Consider the following 27,003-nt stretch of genomic DNA (forward strand, 5'->3'; position numbering starts at 1 on the left):
TTAAGAGCCAGTTACAAAAGAAAAAGGAAACGTTTTATTTGCTTTAGGATAGGGGAAACTTTTATCCGTTGGCTGTTGAATACAAATTCTCTCTCAGCAAGAGACCCACCGACCTGAAGTTATAGCCAATATTGCGAAAATCGCATAAGAAAGGTTGGGTACAACGAGGCCGACCATAGCGATGAGAGGTGAAGCGATGCCACCGGCACGGGCAAAGGCACTGCATGTTCCCGTAGCCACACTCCTGTTAATCAAACATTGTTAAATTTCCAGGTGAAACTGAGGCTGTATAATCGTGACAAAAGCTTCGGTAAAACCAATAACTTAAGTTGTTAAACCTAGGGTTAATCTATAAAACATTCTTCAAAGGCAGATACTTATCCTGACACTCGTATAACTCGTGCCTTATTGGTGTTGGGTACATCTCCCCGACATGAATGAAGGTCACACTGAACGCCATCGCTATAGCGAACTTTCCAATCGGAGAGCAGCCAAGTGATGTCTGCAACAAATATGCGTGATATGATATTCAGATTCGCTTTTAATGTAGATATTTTTTTGAACTTTTTGTTTGATTTTTTGTGGTTTTACCTGGGGAAATCTTTTTTTTTTTGAAACCAGAAAGCAAAATATTCCTGCCACAATTTCGCTTGTAACTCCACACAACCTTCTGCCTGCTCTGTTGACTAACGGGATCACCAGCAGTACCGATATGGACTCGCCTAAAGCGTTCAGGAAAAGATTGATCAAGGGGTCGCCCCCCAGTTCCGCAGCGTTTAATGTAAGGCCGTAATAGATACAAGAGATGACGAACCTTAATAAAAAAGACAAGTCGTAAATACCAGTTTCGATATATTCTTTTGCATACTACACTATGATTTGTACTATAGTTGTGACTGGTTTAGTGAATGTGTAAGTTTGACATTTCGAAAGTCACATAAAGTGGGTTTTCAAGAAAGATTTGTAGTAAAAATACTTTTTCTGGTCCTTACCACTGGTAGAAAAACACGAGCGATACTAGACGAATGTTTTTGTTTGTTATCATATCCATCGGACCAGGAGCCTCAGTGTTTTCCGTTTCTTCTTCGGCCCCGGCTTCGTTTTTAGTGGCTTCCTCTGTTAACCGTCTTGATGTGGATTGTTGCTCTATACCTGTAAATTATGAATCATGTAGTAACGTTTAGCAGTAAATTCCAACACAAATTTTACTAAAATTTGTTTTTACTTACCTTATTGACATGTTTGAACATTATTGTTGAACAAGTAGTGTTTGTGTTATAACATGCCACAGAAAATGAAAAGTTGTTTTTTAACCATCCGATATTAAAATGTGTTAGTAGCCCTTGATGTCAGTTCATACCTTCGTCATCGAGGGGTATTGTGACTTCTGTGCTGTTTCTGCACTGTGACGACATCGCATTGACATTTCGCATCCCATTGATGACTTTTTCTGCTTCCACGTTCATGTTGTTTGCATTTAGCCAGCGAGGCGACTTGGGCAGCAACCTCAAAACATTAATGTTTTAAACGCTGTTACTGAAAATTTTGCAACCTAGTTATTAGAATAGGCGTTTTATGTGTGTTTTTAAAGCTACACGCAAATTTCTAGAAAATAACTTACAATTACAAACGGACATGTCTTCCAATCAAGCGCATTGTCATTTTACAAAGTAAATCCTGTTTTTATATCATCGCTGTGCCCTTCACTTAATACCGTTCAGCAAATTTTCGTTATGCTTGGTAATTTTGTTAGTGCTTTTATCGTATTTTGATTTCAAAACAAGTCACAACAAAACTTGACATGGCTAAAGGCAAAGCTCTAAAATTTATTTGTCTAGAAAGCATTTTGCTTACCACCATAAGATAACGGTTACCACCCAAGGTATGGAGAGGGCAAGTTGTAAGCTTCTCCACTCTCTAGTGCAGTACACCAGGAGTGATAAAAGCATGAAACCGATGGCAAAGAAGACCTCGGTGAACTGTGCAAAGGTGGCTCGATGCCGGGCAACTACCAGTTCCGAAACTTTGTTAAAAGGGTTAAATTTATGTAGGCTACACAATGCACAGTTACAAATATTCTGTGCAAAAAGATACAAGCCAGTTTTTGGGTGTAAAACTTCACAACGTTTCGACAGTTTCTATTGTCATATAGTGAGGTGAAACAAAACCATCAGGGAGGGGGGAGGGGGGCAACTTGGTGCCGCACAACAGTAAAGAAACAGGGCGACACGAGGTTAAAGATAAAAATAATCAACTGAAAAAAAGGAATTTCTTCTGTTAGTTTCATTATCTTTTTGTTCATATTTGTAGTTTTATGCTCAGGTTGACTGTATATTTAGGTGATTATACATGAGCTTAAGTTGTTTTTAGCATTTTTACGTTTAAAAAGGTTTAGCAAAGCGTATACCTAGAATGAAGAGTACAGGAAAGAGACCACCGATGAAATATCCGTTGATAGATCGTAGCACCAAGTACCATATGTATGCAGGACTAAAAGCGGTTGCCACCCCAGTGATTAGGGTTCCGACTCCACTAAATGTGAATGTTTTCAGCCTTCCATATCTGTACAAAAACATACAAATGCTTGTAACTTTCTACCTTTTGCAAAATACAAATAATGTCGATGACCTGCTATTGCTGTCCCTTTGCTTATTACATATTAGGGATGGGCCGAGCCGATCCAGAACCCGAGTACTCGGTACCGAGCATCGCTGTTTTTAATGCTCGGTGCTCGGCCGAGCAGTTGTACAAGCTGACCCGAGCGTTAAATTTGCATATTCATGCCCTACTAACATACGTAACTAGTGTTCGAACGGGTGTCTATGAACAAAAACGAATGATTTTTCAAATGTATTAGATAGTGGAAAAACGCGTACTTAAAAGGGCATGTACAGCTTAATAAAACACCGCCGGTGACGTAAGAGACCTTGTAGAGCTTAAACGTGGAAAGGGGATTTTTTGTGACGTCATAATGCACCGAACATGCTCGGCCGAGCACCGAGCGCTAAAGTTAGATGCTCGGTGCTCGACCAAACAGAACATTTGCAGTTTTGGCACATCCCTATTACATATTGTGAGAGTTTAGTCATATTTTTATGTTCGCTATCTTTTTCTTTTCTCGTTTGACTATTGTATCAATCAGGAACAAAACGAACGACTTTTTTGTTTAAACCAGGGTTCTTTAACGGGGGCGATTTCGTCTACCGAGGGGGCGATGGTGACAATTTTGAAAGTTGGGGGGGCGATTTGACTTTAAAAGGGGGGGATTTCAACATTACTGATTGTATAAATATGTACAAGCACTGTAAGACTTAGTTAATTTTAACTTACATGTTGAGCCACTGCCTTGAAAAGGGGGCGATTGAGCTAAAAAGGTTAAAGACCCCTGGTTTAAACGGTTTGTTGACTAAACGCGATCGCTCGGGTTAACCATGCTTCCGGCTAAAACTGGCTTTCAGACCTAACTTTATACTTGGCCGCATTTGGTCGCAATTTGTTGTTTTTTGTAAACGTAACTTTATTGCCCAATCGGTTTCGGGTTGGTTATTCCGGACGCGGACCCTGCTTTAGGGTGTTTACCTATGGTTTAATATGGCCTCGCTTGATTTGCATTTTTGTGCTGAAGTCCACAACAGTTGTGTTTTAGCTTATAAGTAAGGTTTTTATACCTGTCTGCAAACCAGCCAAGACTGCTGGCTCCAACCAAAACACCACACATAAAGGCTGTCTGAGAAATGTAACCTGCCATCGAATTTCCGCAAGCCAATGAAAACTCGGTTACTATGGTTTCGCGCATGATAGGTACATCAGAATGGGAGCTGTGGTCAGTAAGGTTGAAGTCGGCTAAAGTCGTATTCCAGTACATGCAACCAGTAGTTGAGTTTGGATTAAAGCTGTACCTATACGAATTGCGTAGAAATGTAAATAAGTTTCTGACATGGTGTTGAAAAGAAGCTATACATCTGATGTAAAACTGCATTTTCTATTTCAGGTTTTGATTTGTCATTGGGGTTGTTTAAAAAAAAACTTTTTACCAAGGATTAAAGTTGAAAAAGAAGACAAGTTAATGAATTACGGTTGCCTACCTGTAACATTCTGTTTTTTGCTTGAATGTAAGTAGTCCTGCTGGCAAACGGCTGGTGATTGGATGTGATATGTTGCATGTCTGTAAAAAATGTTTCACTCCTAACAAGTACGTCATGCAAATGCGTATTTTTCCGCTTAAAACAAGTTGGTTCGATTACAATAGGATTTCATAGTAACCCACAAACAATTTCTCCCATGTTGGCTCCCACCATCATGAAGGGCAGTGCAGTCATGACTACCAACCAAACGTGAAACAAACCGCAATCACCGGCCTCTTCCAATGCCACCTCTATACTGCTACGATCCTTGCCCCTCCAAGCACTCATTGTTGTTGTGTTTTTCTATTTCTAACTCACTGGGGCCAACAGTCTATTGATAAAATGCTCGTTTTTTGTTGAATTTCACAAAAACAAAAATGTGTTTCCGAAAGATAATGAATAATTCTGTTAAATCGGTTTATCTTTGTGATTTCTAAAGGTGCACACTTTTTAGCACTAAAGTTGCAATTTATTCAACCAACTATCCAAAAGCTTGCAGTCCAGAGCACTAGGTAATCAGATGTGTGATATTAACTTTAACACAAAGATGGTTGCCCGTATGTTACAACATAATTATCGCACTACTACAAAGAGTGGTCGTGTAGTTATTTTACAAGGTCAACGGCAAGGTATTGCTCGCCCTAAATTCCTGTTTTCCTCTTTTCAGCCCTTTAATAGTATTTGCTAACAACCGAACATAAAATTACTGTGGCACCTTTTCAACAGTCAATTCTTTTGAAACCCTGGTTCTCCAGCGTTTCGTCAGGATGGTTTGTGATCACTCTTGTAAAAAAAGTCCTGACTCGACGGTTTATATCATTACTATGTCGCAAATACGTTTATAGACGTAAAATTCGACTTTTTCGCACGAAGTAGACTCAATGATTCGAATACGAGTCATTTAAAGCAACGAAATATTACAATTTTTAACCGATACATGGTCTCCAAAAAGTATAAACCAGCAATCTTGAGTTTTTTTCCCTATGAACTGGTAGATGCGTATTGTATTACTGTAATATTTCTTAAAAACGTCTTCTTTGCACATTGTATGAATTTTCACCAACGCCCCCACCACTTTTTTATACTCACAGTGCGGCACATCCACCCTCAGGTGAGCTCCTGCCACATAATGCTTCATAATATGGTGCAACTGGAGCGCTTTTATTCATGATTTACCAATTGTGCCATCAAATTTTTTGCGCTCCATACCTTTTTAAAGTTGCTCAGCTGTTTCCGGCTTGGTGATTGTTCAGTGCAATTGTTTACACGTGTTCGTTCACCAAGTAAACTCAACTTAAACGAAACCACCCCGCTGTATATTCCTGCATTTACAAAGTTGTTCGTAATTTCTAATCCGTCAAACTGCTGTTTCTTTGGGTGCCAAAATTTTGCTTCACTTGCAAGTTTAACTTGGTTGACGAAAATCATTTACTTTGTTTGTAGCAAGGCAAGTTTTTTTTATCGGCTACCAGGGTTGCACTAAAATACATCAACTGGCAGCCGAGACGTAAATAAAACCATTTTACTGGATATTTTGACTTCAACACTGGTCTGAATACTTGTCACCAGCCCAGCAGCCATATGCTTTTTGTGCGCCTATTTTGTGCAAACCAATCGACTTGGCGGCTGCTGGTGAAATATGGATCTGCGGTGAGGCCACTATAGCGAAAAGTTTGTGCATCCCTGGCTTAAACAATACCTTGCAAAAAACAGCTACACAGCAAGTTTATATTGAAACTGCGGAAAAACAAGCCTTTCGTTTGTCTTGCTTGTTTAATTACAAATATATATTTGCCGTATGCGTGGCCGTATATTCCGTGCATATAAGCGTGTACATTTGACAACTTTTTGTAAAACAAGTTAGTGTTTTGACAGTGGAACATTTATGTCAACGAAATATCTCTTGGATGTACATATGGTTTGCTTGCTGTATTTGTCGTCATTATATTTTATCACGGCAGTTCACATAGTCATTGGGTTTACTAAAAACCAATATTTCCTTTATGTTGTTTTCTTTATCAACCCCATACAAGGCTTCTCTTAATTCATAGAGGTTGCGCAATTGTTTCAAAAGTCTTCTGTGGCGTAAAAAGTCTTCAATCCACAGTGTGGAAAATAAAAAAATTATATTTCATTTCCAATCATCGCAATTTCCTGTTGGCGGTGTTCGTTGCTGTTCAAGTGACGGTTTTTGTGGCTACAAAAACATGTGAAGACATTAAATAAGAACGAAATTATGAACTTATAAGTTGTTAACAGATTAGGAAAAGGATTTACTATGTGGTTTTAGTTCTGTCCAGTTGAACTGATAACTTTCTTTTTGGGGTTCAATTTTTACTTTTCTGTTTTACGCTTTGGCACAATGTCGATAAAAGTTGTTTTTGCTTACCCACGGAACTGCAGCATTTCTACCACCAAGCGGCTCAATTTTTATTGCAATAGCGAGGTACATTTGGACTTGAATTGCTTAAACGCAGGATAGGGCAAATGTCAAAACGCTTTAGCGATAAATAAAGTTACAATTATAATGTACCTAAAAACGTGGACGCATTTTTTGTGCATTGTGTTTCGGACTTCCTTCATCGTTGCCATGGTGATGAAGGGTTGGATGCAGGGATAGAAGTAGGATGACATGTAAAGCACCGACCGCGTCTGAGTGACAAAGGGTTTCACTAGGTTTAAAATTTGGATGGAAGCTACGGGGTGATCGTAATGCAAAGGTGTTGTAACACTAAGTACTCTTTTAATGTGACACATACGCAGTGTTTGTTTTTTGTTCAGAAATCCTCGTCTTAAATTGTTTAACGCAAAGTTGTAATTAGGTCAAGCTTTTCGGGTCTGTTTTAGGCTTGTTCTTTAGGGTTTGGGCCCCAGTTTCACACCCGCCGGTTGGTTCTCCGAATTCATTTTTTCACACACATTAGGAACCTTGAATTTGTGATCTGGTACACTATCAAAGTGTCCTGAATATATTTTCCCTTTGTCGGCTTATAATGCTCTATACTTCCAAAGTGGGCCGATGTGTGCCTTTACTTACCGTTGGACTTAATGCGCCATCTGTAAAAAAGTAAATCAATCCTGTGGAATAATACGGTCCCCAGCTGATGAGATAGGAAGCGGCTAGCAGTGCTGTAGCAATACGCCACGACTTGTGGACCTGATGCAGCCGTTTCCGTATGAGGCTTCCTCGTTTCCATTGCACCTCGTTAGACGCTGAAAATGCCATATGATTATCTCAAAGCCAACTTATAGAGATCTTGGTTGGAAATCCGTAAAAATAGAATAAAAGCTATGAACAAACCGTTAAATGATGAAAATAACGGCCAAAATAGACATAAACGCGACATGCTTTATTGATCAAACGTTTCGGCAAATTCTGATGCCATCACCAGTGATATGAAGGGCCACATCAGTTACACAAGTTTTGCACCGTTTTATCAATCTTCTACCTGACTCAAGTGTGTATAAACGGGTGTGACTGATGGTGGCATGAACATTTGCCGAACAGCATTTAAACAATAAAGCATGTCGCTTTTTACGTTTATTTAGGCCGTTTTTTATCGTTAAACAAGTAAATATTGCAATAAACATTTTTCCTTTTGTTTTTATTGAGAGAATCAAACGGTTTTCTGTGTTTAATTTAGTCAACAATTGTTCTCTCAACGATGATAGTGTCTACATCACAGGTAAGCATCAATAATTAAAAAGACTATTCTTAGCAGTTGTCTTCGTAAGCAAATTACAACATCACATTTAGATCTATTCTCGAAGCTGCCAGTTTTAATTCAATAGGTATCGACAAACTGCACCAATTTGACTTAGCAGCTAAACCGTCAAAATACCTTTTGCTTCCTTTGCCATGTTACCCAGTGAAGCCGTGATTGCAGTGTAGCAGACTATTATGACAATCACCGGTATGAAAAACGCCATCAGCATCGTGTAGATGAAATAGATCGATTTTGCTCGTTTTCCGATGACACAGAAGTCGCCACATTGGGGAATCCCCACCACCGGACAGTCCCCGTGAAAAACGCTGATTTTCGCGACAGTAAAAATTACGACCTGTAAAAATCACTATATGTTCTTTGTTGTGCTCTAGGTTTTAGCTTCTGCTCTAGAAATAGGCAGTTCCGCCAAGTTAGTTAATATTCATATTTCTATCCAAATAAACCCAATGGTTTGCCATCGACATGCACCCCAAAAAAGACAGCCGGAACGTTAAATTATCATACGAAACAAAGGATTTTAACAAATCCTTGCGTTTTTACGGGCCATGGTATAATACATGCCATATTTTTTGGCCAGAAACAATCTGTTACAGCAACTCCTTGTTCGTTGAAAAAGACTTTGTGCACCCCGCGACAGCCCAGGTGTAGATTTACTTTTACTTGTAACAGGAATTTGACTGTCATTTCACTAAGTCTGTTCCTTTTCTTTGTTGAAACTAAGAGAAGAAAAGGACTAATATAACAAAACAAAGTCAACCTTGATTAAACTCCAACAAAACTAAGATTCTTAATACTTTTTGCAATAAAACCAAGCTAAAGAAAACTAATTTTCAATCTTTACTAATTGCGTGACGATTTATTTTGGGAGAAATTGTCGCAACCACTACGTTTACAACATTGATTGGATTTTAACGCAGCGTTTAGAACTCACTGCTGGGATTGAGTTTAGAAGACTGTACATCCAAGCAGCTAACATCATTTTCTGAATACGAATTCTTGTACTGTTGGTCGATGATGGACGAAGTAAGCTTACTACTTTGTCTGCTGTCATCATCTGCATATCAAAACGTAAGATGTTTTCAACACAAAGTGCACCTAGATCAGTAACTCTTATTGAGTTCTCCACCCTAAACAGGCCAACTAAATGTTTAATTTTGGTTTGTTTGTTTGTTTGTTTGTTCGCGATGGCGGGTAACGCCTGAATGCAATATGCTCAAAATGAATTCGTCGTTGAGCGTTCTATTTTAATGGAAGTCCGGTAAATCGTAACGTCAAATAAAAAAATGCCCTTAGTTGTTGTGAATAAATGTTGTACGGCATAAATACAATTTTTTTTGGTTCTTGAAATTGAATAGGTATTAAAACTAATACGTAAACAACATAGCACATTTTGTGGCACATGTTTGATGCCATTCGTCTTTACAATACATTTACTACTCACCACAACAACTGCAGATGATATGTACATTGCAAACTGCTTTCCCATGTTTAAAACACGGCAACTTGCATTTCCGCCGTACCAAACCATAGTAGTATTCCATACAGCATCTATCGTGTATGGATAAATTATTAAATTACATTTCATACTTAGTTTCTGGGCGGCTAAAATGTCAATAGTGTAACTGTGATATGTTAATCGTATTGTATTTAGTGCAAACAAAATTATATGAAAGCTTGGTAAATTATTGTATAGTTATTTTACTATGTAAGTAATACAAACTAGATTGCAACAAGGGACTTAACTTGTTCGCTCAAAACGCGCAAATGCATTGAAATGTAGGATACTTAACTGTTTGCTTAAATTCACTTACCCATCGGCAATACAAGGAAAGTGAAGCAGAGATTTGCGAGGCTAAGATGTGTGATGATTAGCTGACAGTACGTCATATGCAGGTTGTGTCGCCACAAGGTGACGCACGCGAGTAGCGCGAAATTTCCCACGCATGAGAGCACGAAGCAAACCCACGTGATCACGACTTTAACCAACTGAAGATAATCAAACTGAAGTCCAATCTTCAACAATGCGGCCTGAAAAAGGTTTAGGTCGAAAGTGAATAGCAAAGCAAGGTCATTATTGACAATTTAAAACAATCTATTTAGAATACAAAACCAATAAAAGCACTAGCTGCAAATCTGAAATTTAAAACTTAATCAAATTTTGATTTTTTTATGAATCTGGTTTTAGGAAGCGTTATGTTATCTACACATAGTCAATAGACAACAATATTTTTTTATGTAGGAAGTATTTGGTATTAATTCACTGACAATGCAAATAACTGTATGTCAACTTCCCCTCAGTGCTCAAAGCAAGGTATATGGCAAAACAATTCCAGAGTCGAAGCCGAAAAGCGCAGTATATTCGTTCCTCTTTTTCAACAAGTTCCCAAATTTTTCTCTATACCCCGTTTACCTAAAATTCTTCACAAACAAATGACAAAGTATTTATCATGGAACGCCACGCGTGCTAAAGACGTCATACCGAATAACGCCAGTTTCCCCCAAGCATGGGCTTCTGTTGTGGGTTCGACTACCGCTAGCCTATTACCTTGTCTAAAGAAATGTTTGCCAGGCGTCATTGATTATGTTTAACGCTTTCAATAGGTCGAAAGTGTTTTACCATTTGTATGTATTCATGAGTGTGATCGTTCGACCTGCATGAACGCTTTAAGGCTGATTCGAGCATAAGAAACTTTCTCACGTTATTTATCCCAGTGTCATATCTTGCCCATTGTTGTTTGGTTGTTTCAGTCTGACTAATCTATTGACGCGTTTCCCTCACTTTATTGTTTGCTAATGTCTGTTTTGCATTGTTCTGGGGACTTTACGTCGCTTCCTTAAGCTTGATCGGAAGCCTGCATTGTTTCCCCGTCTTGCAGGCAATGGGCCATTGCTGCATTAAAGAGGGGCGAAGGCCAAGTTGTTTGCTTGACTGTTGCACGATTGTCTTTCTATCCACTGCACTACTCGAAAGATTTGCCAGTGGTTAAACTAACCATCCTAAATCTAGTATTTGGGAATCAACTTCTTGCCATAAAACATATTTGTGGTGATTTTAGGGCTGTTATAGCTCATATTAAGACTTACTAAGAGGTTGATTTCAAATTGCTAAACATTTCATAAAGTCAATAATATTATGGGTAAAATGTGACTCTCACCTGAAATGCAACTTCGCAATGTAAAGGAAGATCACTTATTCGCACAGACCCGCTCCAGTCCGGATAACAACTGTGAGATGCGTTGGTGGTGATGTTGGGCATTGGTGTCGCCTGCGAAGCCTCCATATTTGTTTTGTTTTTATGAGTCACTACAGTACGTTCAGGTTAAGACACTTACATTCTGGAGAGCAAAACCACAACAACAAAAATCGATGTAAATGTCTTGTTTGTAACAGCTGAGTTTGTTCAAAACAATTCGCAATGCGCAGGGCTGGATTAGGATTTAGTGATCCTCTAACTAAGCTCTGTGAGATAATTGTCCTTTTTATCTAGTTGTCTTTGTCGGACGCCAAATGCGGATACATCGCTTGTCATACAGTGTTGAAATATTTTGTATCTGTTATTTTTGGAAAACATTGTTTCATCAGACACTATATAGTCTAAAGTGCGAAACCGTCAACGACAGAATAGCGCTTCTGAAAACCATAATAGTTTATGCAGCACATACTAGGAATGCATACAACTGGTCGTAAATACTAAGTGCCGCGATTAATGATAATCGCTTATCTTTGCAAACTACATTAACAATCAATGACTTTGATCTTGTTGTCACTGTCAACCTGCAAATACATTATGATGCAAATTTACATATTGTTTTCTGATGCGCACTCATTAAACTGTGATCTTCATACATGCTTTTCTCTTAACTTCTGCGTATAAGGAAGATATGGTTAAAAGGAAAGTAGCGATTTATGTTTCCTTAAATTAACTACTTCGGAAAGATATTGCAATACACCCTTAATCAAAACAACGCATGATTTGCACATAGGTATTGTGCACAAACGCTTGCTATTTACCAGTAAAGCGTACGCCAAGCTGTTTCCTTTTGTTTAAAGTTGCTGATTCGAAGGTACAAACTCTCTAATTAGAAAGTAAAACTTCATAACAAAATCGTTATGTGTCACATTTTTTATTCATCACTTATGGTGTTTTGTTGACAAGTGTTGAATGGCACCTTTCGAAAATTCTCGACGTCTAATAAAGGTATCGATCGAATTCATGTGCCATTGACATGAATTATATTGGCAATAACGCGCTTTCGGTTTGCAGAGTAATCCAATTAATCAGCTCATAATGAGAAATATGCAATTCACAAGTGTACGTGAGAATTTCAACGTAAACGCATTTCCTCCACTTTTTCTTTTGGTGTTTTTTTCTATCTGACAAAAATACAGATCGATTGTTCGATCTGGGATAGAACCAGTTTCTTAACTCTGTCCAAGTTACTTAACACATATACTCTCAAACGGCTTTTGGCACCGGTTTGTACTGTCTAAACATTTCTAAAACCCGTTTTTCGAATGCTGGAAGCCCTAAAGCAGGAGTACACAACCTTTAATTTAACGTATGACGGCCGCATCACAAGTCCTGAATTTCCAACGTCTACCAAGTGCCTTTATGTTTTCCGTTTATATATTACTGATGTAAAGAAATTAAATTTACCTATCTACTGATGGCTGCAAAAGTATTTTAATGAGTTCAGGGTCACCACCAGTACATTCAGTTTATTACACTAGTTCACAGCTGCATAAATTCGCTTCTGAGAACGCAGGTTTTGCACTCCTACCCTAAAAACTTTGAACTTAACCATTTCACATTGAGATGTATAACTAACACTTATACATTTTCCACCAACGGGACCTTTACATGTCGACATGCTTTTAATGCGCTTAGTCTTATGTTATTCGGCAAAGCTTATAAGTTATTCTGCATAATTAACGAGCCTGGTATACAACGTTGACTGCATCATTAGTTTTTGTATGCGACGACAAACGCATTGCAATGGTGAAACCCGATACAGAGTACGTCACCCCGCTTCCACCTATTGCCCATGGTAGAGAAAACAACCCTTTGTCCCGAAAACTTATTTAACTGATAAACAGTGGGTTAGGGCTTAAGGCTAAAATGTAGTGCAAATTATGTTTCAATTCAAAAATAACTACCAAAAAGTTTTCGATAAGTGGGAAGATAGTGACACGCTGCTAACTTTTACTGCGCGCACAACTAACGCATAATTTTATCAGTTACACAAAATCTATGAAATTATTAGCTCATATAGATAAAGCAATTGATAAAATATATCCACCATTTTAGATCGAGCTGAAAGTTTACTAAACATAGCACGAGCATTTTTCAAAGCCTGTATTTTTTTCGCCTGCTGTCTAATGCAAGCACTTAAAGTGCAGCCAAACACGTCTAGATTGAAATCCACGAAAAGAAGAATAACACTCTGATTCTGCGCAAATATATATTACTTATTGTGTTAAGAAATGTAACTTAGCCAAATTCGATCAGAAAAGCTGACCCAACTTGCAGCTCTGCTTGATTTTCCCACCCAATTGGAGTTAGTTGAATGCGGATCAAAGGTAACAGTTCATCTTATTACGAAAAAAACATACAAACTGTGTTTAATTACTTTAAAACTTGCACATTAAACTATCAGAAAAATGTTTTTGAAAAGAATAGAAGTTTGAACAATTATTAATAATTCAGGCTGGTTTCCGATCTCTAACCTTTATATTCTACTAGTAGACAGCTCGTTTAAACACAGCGGGTATACCAACTACCAACCAATACAACAAGCTTATCCGACCAATCCAAACCTCCACTTGCATAAACTCGACCTAAATAATTACACTTGAACTAAATTGGCAACCTGGACAAAACATTCGCTCTCCAGGAGATGGGTAAATCCGGCTGAGAATTTCGTTCCAGTCTGAAGTCTGACACGAATTCACTTCTTACTACAGCAGTCCTGACATTGGGAACACGTTAGGCGAATCCATCGATTTTTGGTGTAAATGTACAGCCCAACTGACGATACAGGTTGTTATATATCAATGCTCTTCTGCCTTTTCGCCTTCGAAATTCAATATTCTGTTCGTTTATTTTGCGCACGGCTATGTTTGCGCTCAATATTAAAGATTCAAGCAACCCGAATTACCGGCAAAATTGAGTTATTTTCTGAAAATTAGATTTCTCCTTTAATGCTGCAGCAGCATGTATTACAATATTGTCAAATAATTATGCAGCTTCACTGTTTTGATACAGACGTTCGTATTTAAACATTTCCTTCCTTCACAGGTGAATATTTAAATATCATTTTGTTTTCTCAACCGTGGTTACGTATTGCCCAATTAACAACTACATGTGTTTGCTTAATGGTCCTGAACATGATTTGGTGGTGGTTTATTTCTCAGTCCTCTGTTACATGAAAAACCTTAATCTTAAGTCTGTTTTTATTGCATTAAGTTTGGACATAATTAGTACCTATGTCAGCGTTAACGCGAGATGAGATGATGTAGCGCTGTTTGCATCATTTATACGTTATAACTAGCAATAGCTATTTTGGGTTTAGATTTTTTTGTCCTAATATTAGTTTTATGCTGAACTAATTCCCCTAATTTTTATACGCTAGGTGGTGCTAGTAATTTATGTTACACTTAAGAAGCTCACATAAAAAACCTAGTCGGGATTCGTCCCCGGGATTGTCTTGGGTTCGAACTCCGTGAAAAAAAGTTTGTGTACTTAACTGAATCGTCTGAGACGCCTAACCCATAACAAGACACTAAAAACCTAGTCGAGATTCGTCCCCGGGATTGTCTTGGGTTCGAACTCCGTGAAAAAAAGTTTGTGTACTTAACTGAATCGTCTGAGACGCCTAACCCATAACAAGACACTAAAAACCTTGATCGGGATTCGTCCCCGGTATAGCGTCGTGGGTTCGAACCCCGGGAAAACAAAAAGTCTGTCTTGGTTTTATAAACAACGTTTTAGAAATCTGTTTGCTTGTATTTCTAAGAAACAACATGTTAAGGTTTAAGCTAGATGTTTGCAAGATAAATTGAGTCCTCATATTTCCTGGGTGTCACAACTGACAAAACCGGTCTATTATTTTATATCCTGTTGGTAGGCAAATTTAGATTCCAAGTTGATAACTGTGCAAGTTTTGGTTACAAAAGAATTGTAAGACGGCCCAAGCTTTGCGAAATTGGGCCCTATTTTCAGCTATCGCCCGCGTAATCAACTGAAGAAGACCGTTTAATAATCGATGTCACAAAAATTAATTCACTTTACTGGCTTCGTGACTCTCGCAAAATAGTGTCAAGAAATATGATTAATTTTCTGATTAACTTATTCCGCTGGTTTAAATCATTGCAAAAGTTGCTACTAACGTTCTTTACTTCTTTTTTGCGTACGCTTCACGACACACCAAAAACGGATGAACAAAACACAGAAACGAAATGATCAAAAAATAAACATCCATTGCCAGGAACCCGTACAATGCGGCGACTTTAAAATGCGCGTACTGAAGGAGACTTGACAAGCCGCCAAGTGCTTGAGTGAGGCCCATGAGTTTGCCGAAATGCTGCGATGGAAAGGCGCCTGCGATGAAGCTAAACGCAGTTCCGAATAAAAATGCACGAAAAAACATGTTCATCACAATAGAAAAGTACACTTGTCGCGTTAGTACTGAAATGTTGAGGATAATTTGAATAAAAACGGTTGCAAGACCTTGAGCTGCCAGACCTCTTAAAGTTGCCTGTCTTGCGGATTTGATTCGGGGTTTGTAATAACGGAGGATATATGTCGCAATGGCGCCGTTTATCGGTGAGATAACAGCTACAGTAAGCGTGACATAACCGAGGATCTCTGTCAGACTTCCAATCTCTTTTGTCGGTGTAAAACTTTTTAACCAGGATACAAAACTCGCCAGGTACATTGCAAAGCGAAAGTAGCTTGCAACGTACAAAAATGTGTTACTGATAAAAAGATAAGAGAAGACGCAGGACCTGAACGATGGTACAGTTACTGTGTTTTCTGATTTTGCTGAATCCGTTGACTTTTTTGTCAACAGCGAATCTTCGACTTTTTCCTTTATTTCCAGATTCGAGCTTGGTTCCTTTTTCTTGAATAAATCGAAAACTCCATATTTGTAAAGGCCATTTGGTAGAGGAAACGGAATTAGTTTTTTGGGCATCAGCAGAAAAGTACGCGCCCATGATAACAACGAGAGAGCGGCTAAAACTTGAAAAAACACCCTCGGCTTTAGGCCCTTATCATAAAGGACTTGAAGTAACAGAAATGTCAGCACACTGTCGCCAAACATACCGTTCAGTATAGTAACGTATATCGAGCGGTATGACGAAGTGAGGTTGCCAAGCTGAACATTACTTAGCAAAAAGTGAAAACCGCCAACTGAGATCATAACAGTTGCTGCGTAAAGCAACCAAGTGTTTTGAGGCGTCGAAAAACATAAAAGAACATATCCGCCAGTATTCAGAAAACAAGCGATGAAACGACTTGCCCACGTGCCAAACGTGTCCTGAATGCACCCCAAAGGAAAAGCTGAAACGTTGAGAACCAGTACTGCAAGTTGGAAAACAGAACTAAGATGTTCAGCCGTTTTTGTACATGGCTGCTGTAGACTGGATGCATTGTTCAATTCAGTTTGGTTAAACTTTGATAAGTTACAAGCTTCAGCAAAGTATCCCTCTTTAGTGAGAACGTACTGCAGTTGTGGCCAACCGAAAATCACACCACCGAAAAATAAAACTTCTAAATAAGCAGTGGATATGCTTATGGCATAAAGAAAATTCATTGCCTATTTGAGCAAATCACCATCACTTTATAGATGCTAATTCTGCACAGTCTGAAACATCCAAATTGTTCAACACATTATTTCTCTGCAACTGACCTTTTGTTTGACTGCCGTAGTCACTTAAATAATAATTTATGCTTTTTTTTCAGTTTCCCTTTTTCGCAGCTACATGTGATTCAGCAAATACAGTATTTAAGTCTCACAGTCTTGTCAAAGAAATGCATGGAACTAGACTGTTAACACGCTTGTGATGCGTGTACTACCAACTGCTTGTATTAACACAAAACCCACTATGAATGCAAATAATTCGAGGTTGTTTGGAACCGCAGTGTTGATCTGCGGGAGGGCAGACTGCTTGACTTCAACAAGCGGAAATATACAAATGTTTGAGGTCAGGGCTGTTGTATTTTCGATCGGGTTTCCTTCTGGGAGAAATTAGCAAAATGGAAAAGCCTGAATATCAGCCTGCTAAGGTTATGCGTCTTAAAACAGCCTAAAAAAGTTAAAACGAAGGACCAAAACCTCAAATGGTTCGGACCTGGTAGTCTCTTATTACTTATTTTCTACCTTTTTTTTCGGTTTTACTGTTACTAGCTGGTCGTTTGTCTGTTCTTTATTGACTGAAGACTGTGTTTGAATTTCACAGTTGTTTCATATGTTCTCACTTCCTGATCGTTAATACGTTACCAATGGTGGTGCTGAATCACGTTGCTGACGAAGTACCTTTCCGTTGTTTCTTCCTCGCGCAATGCAAACAAATGGACGCCAATTGAGGCTTTAAAATGATGTTCCAACGCAAACACTAAATTGAACTCGAAAGCAAACAAAGACGAATCAATGCTGTGTGTATAAACGCTAACAGGGGCGAAAAAGAGATAGAGAACGTTGGCTGTCTTCTTTTTAAATCACTGACAATGCGGTTCAACAGCTGTTTTTGCATGATGTTTGGGTATTTATCTCACATCTGTCTGACCTAGTTAAAAGTGAATTATGTGGTCCTTGCGGGACCGTTTGTTCCACGGTGGGTCTATTAAAAGAAATTTATTGGTTAATTTTAAAGCGACTGCGTTTTTAGTCGCCACTTTTCTAAAAAAAAACTTGCCCATAAAATCATTACAGTTTAATTATTATATCATTATGTTGTACTGAGCTTATAAGCGTATATGTATACCCTCGATTATGATTTAAAACCGAAGATTTGTGAGAAGCGATTGGGATACTGGATGTTTAACACAAAACTTTCCAAATATCCCAATTCTTTCTAATACTCAATGCAACATTCCTATCCCTTTGATAAGTCTAAAGTTATGAATTGCATTCATCATTTTAGATACAGAGAAGTGGGCGCCAGCGTTCTCCAGTGGACGTTTGCAGTATAAAAGGAAATGCATAAACAAACCGTCAATTTAAAAAAGAGAATAAAATGGGTAAAACTGAAAAAATCAGTAAAACAAATTAACTGATCATATTTTACGAAAAAGGCATCTCTTTATTCGATGGACACAAGCAATTTAATATAACTTTTTAATGTGTTAACTTGAAATACTAACTGCGATTGAGTTGACAGAAACTTGGAACGGAGCATCAGCTACAACTATTATCGAGAGGTTATCAAGGTTTAGGTTACTAAAACGCTTTGTGAAACACTGTTTTAATGCATATCGAATTACGTGTGCTCATGCGATAAGTTTGTTTTGATTAAATTTTTAACCAAAAACAGTCTCACACATCTGATCTAGCTTTGTTCCCTTTAAACATATTTACCCTTTTTAACATATTAAGCGCTCTTACCGGATTTTTTTGCGTGGGTGACATCATTAAACTGGAGCATTTACTCGTCATAATATAATTTTAAATATTTTTTAAATCATAGTGAAATATTGTACGCATGCTTTTTTCAACGAAGTACCACAATTTGCAATAGCGAACGGTAGCGTACTCCTGAGACCAGACATTTTCTAAGGTATTCCTTTGTTTCAGGCATATTTGATATTCCACTAATTGTTTTTTTGTCTGCGGGCAGTGTTCTTGAAATCCATTTTTCAATGATGTCTCTTGGTCGGTGAAAGGTTGTTTGTAATTTAGTTGTTTGTTAAATATATATAGCTGTGGTATTTAGCACCTGAAACTGGTGATCTAAAATATGCCTCCAAAGATATATTTTGTTTTCAAACACATCAAACCGCGGAAAATTAGTCAGACGCAAAATGCAACAACAAAATCCGTTTTTTTTCGTGTGAAATCACGTAGCAAGGACTTGGATGTGAGTACGTTCTGTTTAAAATTTGTAATCAACCGTACTAAATTTTCTGTTTGATGAGCTTGGATCAGAAGGAGTGGATTAAGTTGGGCCTAGTTTAACTCAGATTTGACCGGGTTCTAAGCACCGATACTTTCATTATAATTGTTGCTCGAATGCGGACGTATAGTGATTTATTGCACACAGTCGGACCTTCACGTTATACATGTTTCAAGTTTATAGAGCTCTTCTGGCAAATGTAAATTACAGCTCTAAAAACTTGATATTATGCCTGGCAGCAATAGCTTATATACGTTATACATGTTTGTCTGCCATTTTGTTTGTTATAAATTGTTTTCGAATTTTTGGTTCCGGGTCTAAAACTAAGGCATATACAAATCACCCCGGGCTAAAGGGATATTACCTGCATTAGCGATGATATTTATGAATTAATGAGTCGCAGAGTACTCGGGATAAAAATACAAACCAGGTGTCTTATAAAAAAAGGTTTGTTGCCAAAGGCTATGAATACCTGTTCCTCACTATAGGTCAAACATGTCTCTGTACGCCACGGGCTGTTATTTATTTGTTCGAAATACATTTCCTCGTGTTGCATGTGAAGGGTTAAACAACATTCCTTGCCTTTGCTTTCGGCATAAATACGTAGTACGTACATATCGTACATAAAAAACATAATTTTTAGTAAATGATCTATTGCCGCCAGGCATAAAGTAGAGACGAGTATTGCTCTTCCAGCAGTTTTTATAATTATAAATATTTAAACGTCGACGTTTCGACGTCCCATACAAGACGCCTTCATTGGGATGGTGCCATATATCTCGTAAGACAAATTTCTTATAAAGCAACAATAGCAACAAAACACGCACAAAAAAAGCAATAACAAGCGGCTGGAAACTCGCACAGACGGAGTGATGAAACATAGTTTGGTGGTTATTTATCGGCATTAGAACGTCTGTTTGAACGTTTATTGTGATGGCGCGTGAATAGATATTCCAAGACTATAGGAAACCTCGCGTGTGTTAATCGTTTTCCCTAACCAACACTTGAGCTGCAAAAAGTTAACGCTGAGGTTATAAGTGGTTACATGGTTTGCCAACGCTGATTTATCCACAGTCACTTTATACATAAAAGGCATTATTTTAACGGATAAATAGGTGAAAGCATATTGTTACATCCTAGTGACCTAGTTCTATAGAAAACAAAAACCTATGAGCAGTTGAATTGGTTTTAAAGAAGTGGCCGAAGTGGTTCTGGAAATGCTAAAATGTAATCATTCGTGACCTAGGCGAAAGTGCGTTTTGGCCGAGGGATTAGAATTCATGCAGCACTCTTACCACCCAGGTGGTCCAGACGTGGTGGTGCGTTTTTTCGTTAAGTTATTCGCCAAAGTTTACCTTCTTCACTAGTGCATGCTTTCTATAAGCGTTGTGGATTTTGAGAACGCTTAGTACTGTACGGTATTTTTCTGTGTAATGGGTCATAGAGAAACAAACTAGTGCTGCCTCATAGATTTCCTTAGCACATTTCGCATGCTTGATTGCTTAGCACATTTCGGGGGAGCGGTATTTTTTTTATTTTATGTCGGGTCAAATCTTTATTCCAAAAACAAATTATTTAGAACGAAGCAACAAAAGTTTTACATTTTAGAATGATGTTGCCTGCGTTGGGGTTATTGTTATGTTCAGGTTTGGTCCGAGTCAAGTATTCTATTTTGGTCTTTTCTGCGTCGCTACAGTCCATTTCTCTCCAACACCAGTATATTTTTATTTATAGCGGATTAAAACCTGTTCAAATTAGGAACAAAATTGCAGTTTACCAGACAAAGAAGCAGCGATAAAAATGCATACAACATGCGAATAATACCTGTGTAACCATCAGACAAAACACGAATGCAAGAACTTTTGTCAACAAGTGGTAATTATGCGTGACGCAACGTTGTCTTTGTGCAGGCAACCGTGAAAACATGGCACTGGTCCCGGTTTAAAACCATCTCTTTTTCTTGCGTTACACTACAAGTTTTAATCAATACAACAGCCAAAATTGCTTGAAATCGAGCAAAACGATTCGCAATTCACAGCAGAATATGGTTTATACCTTTTTCAACATTTTTTTGCCCAACCGTCAAACTTTACATGACTTCTTTTTAATAAAAAGGTCAGATTTAGTTCGGTTTATTGTATGAGGTTAGAGCTACACCGACCATGTTTCAAGCCTTGGTTTAAAACTATTCGCGTTCACTGGTGCAGCATGCAGGGTAAGCCATTCGATAAACAAGGATTGGATGAAACAGACCCGCGACTGCTGTCACGAGCAACGCAACGTTGACACCTAAAAATCCGTTGCTGTAATCGGCCGCTATTTTAAACAAAGCATACTGAAGTAAAATGAAAACGCCAATGAGTGCTTGTGTCAGTCCAATGAGTTTTCCGAAATGCTTTGGTGGAAATGCCTGAGCGATAAAGTTAAAGGCAGTTCCAAAAAGAAACCCTCTGAAGACAGTTACTAGCACCATCGATGCGTAAACCTGTCCAGCTAGCGTGGTAATCGCCAAAAGGATGCGCAAGGTGGAAGTGATAATGACTTGTGCCAAAAGCCCTCGCAAAGTGATTAATCTTTCGTCGTCAATTTTGCCCCTGTAGTATTTCCTTACTGCATCGGCCACTGTCCCGTTTAGAGGGCCAACAATACAGACTCCAAGCAGAATGTAACCAAAAACTTCGGTCAAAAAGCTTATCTCATTATCAGCGTGTCCAATGTTTTTAAGCCATGTAATGACGGTTCCCAGAAAAAACAAAAATTGGATGTAACCCAAAGCGTAAAACGCAAAATTACTCCAATACAATTTCGAACAGACACAGTCTTTAAAGGATTTTTTTACGCTGGTTTGTTGATTCTGGGGTTCTTGAATTTCCTTTGTTGCTGGAACTTTTTCCTCTATTTTGTCCTCAACTTTTAGTTCACTTAAAGCTATATTGTTAACAAAAACTGTGGGATTTTCGACCGGTTCCGTTTTTGACTTTTTGTGCAATGCAATTAGGTCGTAGATACCAAACTTAAAAGATTTATCTGGTAGCGGAAATGGAATGGATGTCTTCGGCATAAGCATGAACGTCCTGACCCAACTCAGCAGGGAAACACCAATCATCACATAAAAAAATGTCTGCACTCTGGCTCCCCTATCGTAGGCAATTTTAAGAAGCAAAAAGGTTATCACGCTTTCGCTGAACATAACATTTATCAAAGTCACAAATACCGAACGAAATGGCGTTGACAAATTGCCGAGCTGTGTGTTGATAATAAGGAAATGGATTCCTGCAATTGAAATCATTATCATTGCAGGGTAGAGAATCCAACTGCTTTGAGCGTCCATTACTGATAGCAGAACGTATCCAATGGTGTTGAATAAGCAAGCTATGGTTCGACTGGCCCATGATCCAAACTTGTCCTGAATATAACCCATTGGAAACGTAGAGATGTTGAACATAAAGACAGAAATTTGAAAAATCAAATTAAAACTTGACTCGACCTCGGTACATGTTCTAAATGCATTGTCCGAAGCATTATTGCTGCTAGTGCTACTGCTGGTATTGTCGCAAAATTCGGAAAAATATCCTTCTCTTGTTAGCACGTACTGCATAGACGGCCATCCAAAAACCACACCGCCGAAAAACAAGGTTTCCAATACCCCCGTGGCAATACTCAAAGCGTACAACACCTTCATTGCGGTATCTGTTCGGACAAACACTAAAACGGTCTAGTGGTTTGGTCAGACGTTGTCTGCCCAAAAACAAAAAAGGCAAACTACGAAATTGACTGATTCTCTTTATTTGGTTCTTCGTAGAGGGCTTGTAGCTTTGTGCTGATGCCTATGAGCAGTATTGTTTTCTGCTAAGTTAAAAACTAAACACTAATCACGCTACACACTTAGTCTCAAAAATGGTTCGGTGTCCCTGCAGTTTCATATGAATGCTGTTTTTCGCAACAGACAACGTCACATAATCGCTAGGCGTTGCACTGGAGATTAGATTGCGGTTTTCACCGATAACTTTTCAAGCGCCAGGTAGCTAGATATTGGCACCTGAGGGTAGCAATGAATCACCAAAATCAGGTGATTTGAGCCAAAAAATAAAAATTATCTTCAATACTTTTTTTTCAAAAAAAAACTTTAGGACGAAGAAATGTTTTGTAAGCTAATGTAAGTTTAATACGGTAAATGCAAGTATGGAGTCCAAATCACTTTCAGACGTCTGCATATATAGGGCTTTGGTTGGGAGCTAATTTGCGAATTGTCAAGTTTTATGCCAATCTTTTTCTGTTACGGATCGAGTTTTTATTCTGCAAGATCACATCAAATCTACCAAGTACAATATTGTATCACTTTATCTCCATGGCAGCCAGGTTGCAAATTTATATATTGGTTTAAATAAGATATTAAAATTAAATAAGTTTACACATTATTAAAGTTGACTAGGCTATTTCTACAAAACTTGAGTAAAAAAGTAAAGTGGTAACATCAAAGAAATTACTAATAGAAGAGCATTACTCGACACTTTCTACGAATGCATAATCCACATAAATGTACATTTCACCTAGACCTGTGTTTCTAAAACATTTTTACCCCCGGGCGCACCATTGGAAGTAAGCTTAATATGGAAAAATAAGTCATTTTATGCGAAGAACTATACAATATCAATAACAATTTTACACGATAGATTATAGCCAGCGGATTCTGAAGTTTACGCTTGATGATCAGACTAAGTTTGCATTATTTCGTCATAATTATGTATCACAAAAATGGTTGAATTTCTTTAACGTAGTGATATATGGGCGTGAGTTGAAGTTTCATTAATTTTTCTTTGTTGAACGTTCGACGGGTGATTAAAACAAAAAAAGATGCTCATATTTGATAAGATATTAATATTTTTTTTCATTTGCTAATGACGCGGCGGGCCACGGAAACATGCCTCGCGGGCCGCGTGTTGGAGACCCCTGCTCGAAAACACCGAATGTTAGTAAATGACGCACATCAGCTTTTCGCTTGTTGCAGTCCGAAAAATAAACTGACTGGAAACCGATAATAATCAATTAAAAATCTTTTTTGTCTGGTAAGGAAATACACTGACGTGAGTCACAATAAACGTCAGTAAACGTGCTACATGATGTCCTGGTAGCACAATCCACCAACTTAATGGCTTCATTCACAAGTGTTTGTTCACCATGACCGTTATTGTAGTTACTGCTAGCACAACTAACAAGTCTACTATTGTACAGGGCGAAAAAAATTCTAACGCCAAAACGTACTCCACCAGTAATACATTGATACTTTTAGGGCACTTTGTTACCATCCTGCTCAGTTCTACCACGTTGTGAGTGCTGTAATGCTTTTCCTATTTTTACCAAGTTTATCCAAATGTCTGACACTGAGTTCTGTTGTTTAACTTTTTGTTAAAGGTATTTTGAATGCACCACTTAGCGTTTGCAACGTGCGATATTTGACGGATGGGGGGAGATATTTAAACAACATCGAAACAGACGTCATACTATTATTACCAAACACATTATAAACCGTCCTGACAATGAGAATGATTTATTCATTTAAAGTTGCGGAGTTAGAAGGTTTAAAATGGTAGCACGGAATCAGAATTTTGCGGTAACTTCCAAACGACATAATCACCGAAAACACATTAACCAACAGTCCAATATCATAAACGGTGTTTGTCACACTTTTGGGAGTTTCTCTCGGCAACAAAAAGGCCACGATTGCCGTAGCAGCAAGATCAGATACAATACACATGGTTGTGCAAATAACTGAACGACGAATAACGCGTAACACTCGGTTACAATTTTTGGTCGTTTTCGTTGACGCTGAGCCCCGTGTTTTTAACTTATGTTGGACGTTTTGTGAGCGTTTTCTTGTCACTGGTCCCATTGACTGTCGAATAGGGTTAGACCTTGAAGTCGAGTTAAGACAAACCTCAGACTTGGATCTGTCCAACGAGAAGTTGCTTCTACCAACTGATCGTTTTTCCTCATCAAAGTCATCAGAATTGGAGCACTGTGAGATGCGGCACTGAAACGTAGGTTGGAAAATGTCCAGTGATGATTTGGAAATGTTTGAAACTTTGCGCTCCGGCTTGTTTTCATCTTGCCCTTTAAGTGCTTCCAACTGCTGCTTTGCCGAAGCAAGATCTGCTTGGACTTTTCTGTGCAATTTTAGTGGATAAATGAACAACCCAAGCAAAACGGATTGTCCGATAATCTGCGTAAATACCGTAATGTAAAATGGAGTAAGATTGTCTGCCTCTTCTGGGCGCAGAACGCAACCCTCTTTCGATCCCAAATATGGGGTTGGTAACACAAACAACACGATGGTCGCTAAACCAGATGCAACAAGAATAATGTAACTTCCCCATGTAAGAATTCGTATGGGTTTTGTGTACAGATGTTCAATAGAGGGCTGTGCGTAAAGAATTCTCTGTCGCAACCACAAATACGTGTATGTAGGAAAAAGTGCAAGGAAGAACAGCACTACTGATAGATCCACTGATATTTCGCAGGCCTGGTTAGCAGCAAGTGTTTCTTCGTAACCAACAAGTATTACTACTTGCGTGACAATGAGCCTGGGAAGAATCAGCAAGGTGGATGAAACTGCAAAGTTGAACACTCTTCCACCTGCGTAGTCGTTCTTTTTCTTTCGATGCCATTTTCCCGACACGTGACCGTAGACAATAAATGAGGTCGCCAACCACAGGGTGGCAATAATGAGCAGAGTGTTGAAAACTTGACTCGTCGTCGCGTTGATGGTTGCATGATCTTTGCTTGACGGCATAGAAGCATTAGCACTTATGTTTGCAGTTAAGTTACTTTTTGTACCTGCCATAGCAGCCTATTTGCAAACCTGTTTCAACAATAAAAGCCAAACATTAATAGGTCAGAGGCAGTGGTGGGATTCAGCCGGTTCGCACCGGTTCTATAGAACTGTCTCAAGAAATGTTATGAGATCAGCGAACCGGTTAGCATTACTGGTTACTGACAATGGACTTTTTGTAAAAGAACCGGCAGAAAATTTGACTTTTGTGATAGAACCGGCTGACAAAAAAATTGAATCCCACCACTGGTCAGAGGACTCAGAGGATGTAGTTATTTACTCCCTACTTGTTTACAACATGTTTTTACGAAATATATCATTCGTAACGTTTATAAAACAATGGTTTACCTGTTTGCTTTTATTATTTGTTTCATACAAAATTGCAAGACGAAGTAAAATGCGTCTAAACTCTAAAGTGCGTAATCTGTATTAATTACAAAAACATGTTTTGTAGCTGTTTGCTAGTCATCATTAAAAAACAAATACAAATTTAATCAAACACAAGTACAAATTAAACCGCCGACAATCATGTTTAAATATACACCAATCAAGGCAATGAATAGCAACACCTATCACGTTTGTGACTAAATAAACTGGTAGCCTACTCGATATTTTGCAATATATATTTACCAAATACAACACAACTACTACCTCACATGCATTGGACAGCGCAGTAAAACGAACATGTTAAAAGTGTTTGCTCCTTTTATGCTTGCAGACATACACACTGCGTTGGGAGATGATGGCTAATGTAACGATATTATTACGGCATACAGTGTGCAATAGCCTCACGCGACAGGCACCATTTCGAGGCAACGGCGCAGCAAATGCACGATTTCAATTAGTGTTAGTTGACATGTAGTAAAAATTAATGCATCCGTTTCAGGCTGTGATTTGCATAGATATTACAACATTAACTTAATCCTGTGCTGTTTGATTGCGTATTCAGATTTTTGTAATTGCGTCCGAGTTTTCAAAGACCCAGAGCAAAATTTTAGGAGATAAATGTACAGACTGAAAAACCACATACGGGAAGCTTTTCTTAGTTTTCAAAAAAAAGCAAAGCAACAGTAATATAATATTTGGGGCAGGGGTACTTAACCTTTTTTAACTCAAGATCGACTTTTTTGAAGCGGTAGAACTCTCGGGATCTACCATTCCAATACAAATTAGCAATATAAAAATGCAACGTTATATGTTTATTAC

The 27,003-nt window shown here is 38.3% G+C and overlaps 5 protein-coding genes across 6 annotated transcripts; all 5 read right to left on the reverse strand.

Moving 5' to 3' along the window:
• Positions 1–988: 988 nt before the first annotated feature.
• LOC145210585 (solute carrier family 22 member 3-like) lies at positions 989–4,412 on the reverse strand. Its single transcript, XM_080079994.1, has 6 exons — positions 4,330–4,412; positions 3,669–3,899; positions 2,408–2,562; positions 1,855–2,023; positions 1,361–1,506; positions 989–1,152 (listed from the first exon to the last, which is right to left on the reverse strand). The coding sequence occupies exons 1-6, from the start codon at positions 4,410–4,412 to the stop codon at positions 989–991; spliced, it is 948 nt and encodes a 315-aa protein (XP_079936120.1).
• Positions 4,413–5,870: 1,458 nt separating this feature from the next.
• Positions 5,871–11,367, reverse strand: LOC145209406 (gonadotropin-releasing hormone receptor-like). Of its 2 annotated transcripts, XM_080079687.1 has the most exons (8): positions 11,008–11,367; positions 9,664–9,880; positions 9,294–9,400; positions 8,784–8,906; positions 7,967–8,186; positions 7,162–7,337; positions 6,658–6,776; positions 5,871–6,321 (listed from the first exon to the last, which is right to left on the reverse strand). In XM_080079687.1, the coding sequence occupies exons 1-8, from the start codon at positions 11,131–11,133 to the stop codon at positions 6,249–6,251; spliced, it is 1,161 nt and encodes a 386-aa protein (XP_079935813.1). In that variant the 5' UTR covers positions 11,134–11,367; the 3' UTR covers positions 5,871–6,248. The 2 variants fall into 2 exon arrangements, with proteins under 2 accessions (XP_079935813.1, XP_079935814.1); XM_080079688.1 differs by lacking the exon at positions 8,784–8,906.
• A 3,864-nt stretch (positions 11,368–15,231) lies between these two features.
• On the reverse strand, positions 15,232–17,513 carry LOC145236271 (equilibrative nucleobase transporter 1-like). The gene has a single exon (XM_080099646.1). The coding sequence runs from the start codon at positions 16,667–16,669 to the stop codon at positions 15,248–15,250; it is 1,422 nt and encodes a 473-aa protein (XP_079955772.1). The 5' UTR covers positions 16,670–17,513; the 3' UTR covers positions 15,232–15,247.
• Positions 17,514–20,668: 3,155 nt separating this feature from the next.
• LOC145236255 (equilibrative nucleobase transporter 1-like) lies at positions 20,669–22,854 on the reverse strand. Its single transcript, XM_080099644.1, has one exon. It carries the CDS (start codon positions 22,648–22,650, stop codon positions 21,154–21,156), a length of 1,497 nt encoding a protein of 498 aa, XP_079955770.1. The 5' UTR covers positions 22,651–22,854; the 3' UTR covers positions 20,669–21,153.
• Positions 22,855–24,362: 1,508 nt separating this feature from the next.
• LOC145219105 (uncharacterized) lies at positions 24,363–25,893 on the reverse strand. Its single transcript, XM_080086485.1, has one exon. The coding sequence runs from the start codon at positions 25,807–25,809 to the stop codon at positions 24,517–24,519; it is 1,293 nt and encodes a 430-aa protein (XP_079942611.1). The 5' UTR covers positions 25,810–25,893; the 3' UTR covers positions 24,363–24,516.
• Between the last annotated feature and the right edge of the window lie 1,110 nt (positions 25,894–27,003).

Source organism: Phallusia mammillata, chromosome 1 (genome assembly GCF_965637545.1).
Source record: "Phallusia mammillata chromosome 1, kaPhaMamm4.hap1.1, whole genome shotgun sequence".
Lineage (NCBI taxonomy): Eukaryota > Metazoa > Chordata > Ascidiacea > Phlebobranchia > Ascidiidae > Phallusia > Phallusia mammillata.

Bases quoted from the DNA above. Each gene is read 5' to 3' on its own strand.
- LOC145236271 (XM_080099646.1), bottom strand. From the start codon at position 16,669: ATGAATTTTCTTTATGCCATAAGCATATCCACTGCTTATTTAGAAGTT.
- LOC145219105 (XM_080086485.1), bottom strand. From the start codon at position 25,809: ATGGCAGGTACAAAAAGTAACTTAACTGCAAACATAAGTGCTAATGCT.
- LOC145210585 (XM_080079994.1), bottom strand. From the start codon at position 4,412: ATGAGTGCTTGGAGGGGCAAGGATCGTAGCAGTATAGAGGTGGCATTG. The intron at 2,563-3,668 runs GTATAAAAACCT...GTTTTTGTACAG, and splicing joins CTTGGCTGGTTTGCAGACAG to ATATGGAAGGCTGAAAACAT. The intron at 1,507-1,854 runs GTAAGCAAAATG...TAATGTTTTGAG, and splicing joins GTAACCGTTATCTTATGGTG to GTTGCTGCCCAAGTCGCCTC.
- LOC145209406 (XM_080079687.1), bottom strand. From the start codon at position 11,133: ATGGAGGCTTCGCAGGCGACACCAATGCCCAACATCACCACCAACGCA. The intron at 8,907-9,293 runs GTGAGTAGTAAA...TTTGATATGCAG, and splicing joins TATCATCTGCAGTTGTTGTG to ATGATGACAGCAGACAAAGT. The intron at 6,777-7,161 runs GTAAGTAAAGGC...TTTGTCACTCAG, and splicing joins ATGGCGCATTAAGTCCAACG to ACGCGGTCGGTGCTTTACAT.
- LOC145236255 (XM_080099644.1), bottom strand. From the start codon at position 22,650: ATGAAGGTGTTGTACGCTTTGAGTATTGCCACGGGGGTATTGGAAACC.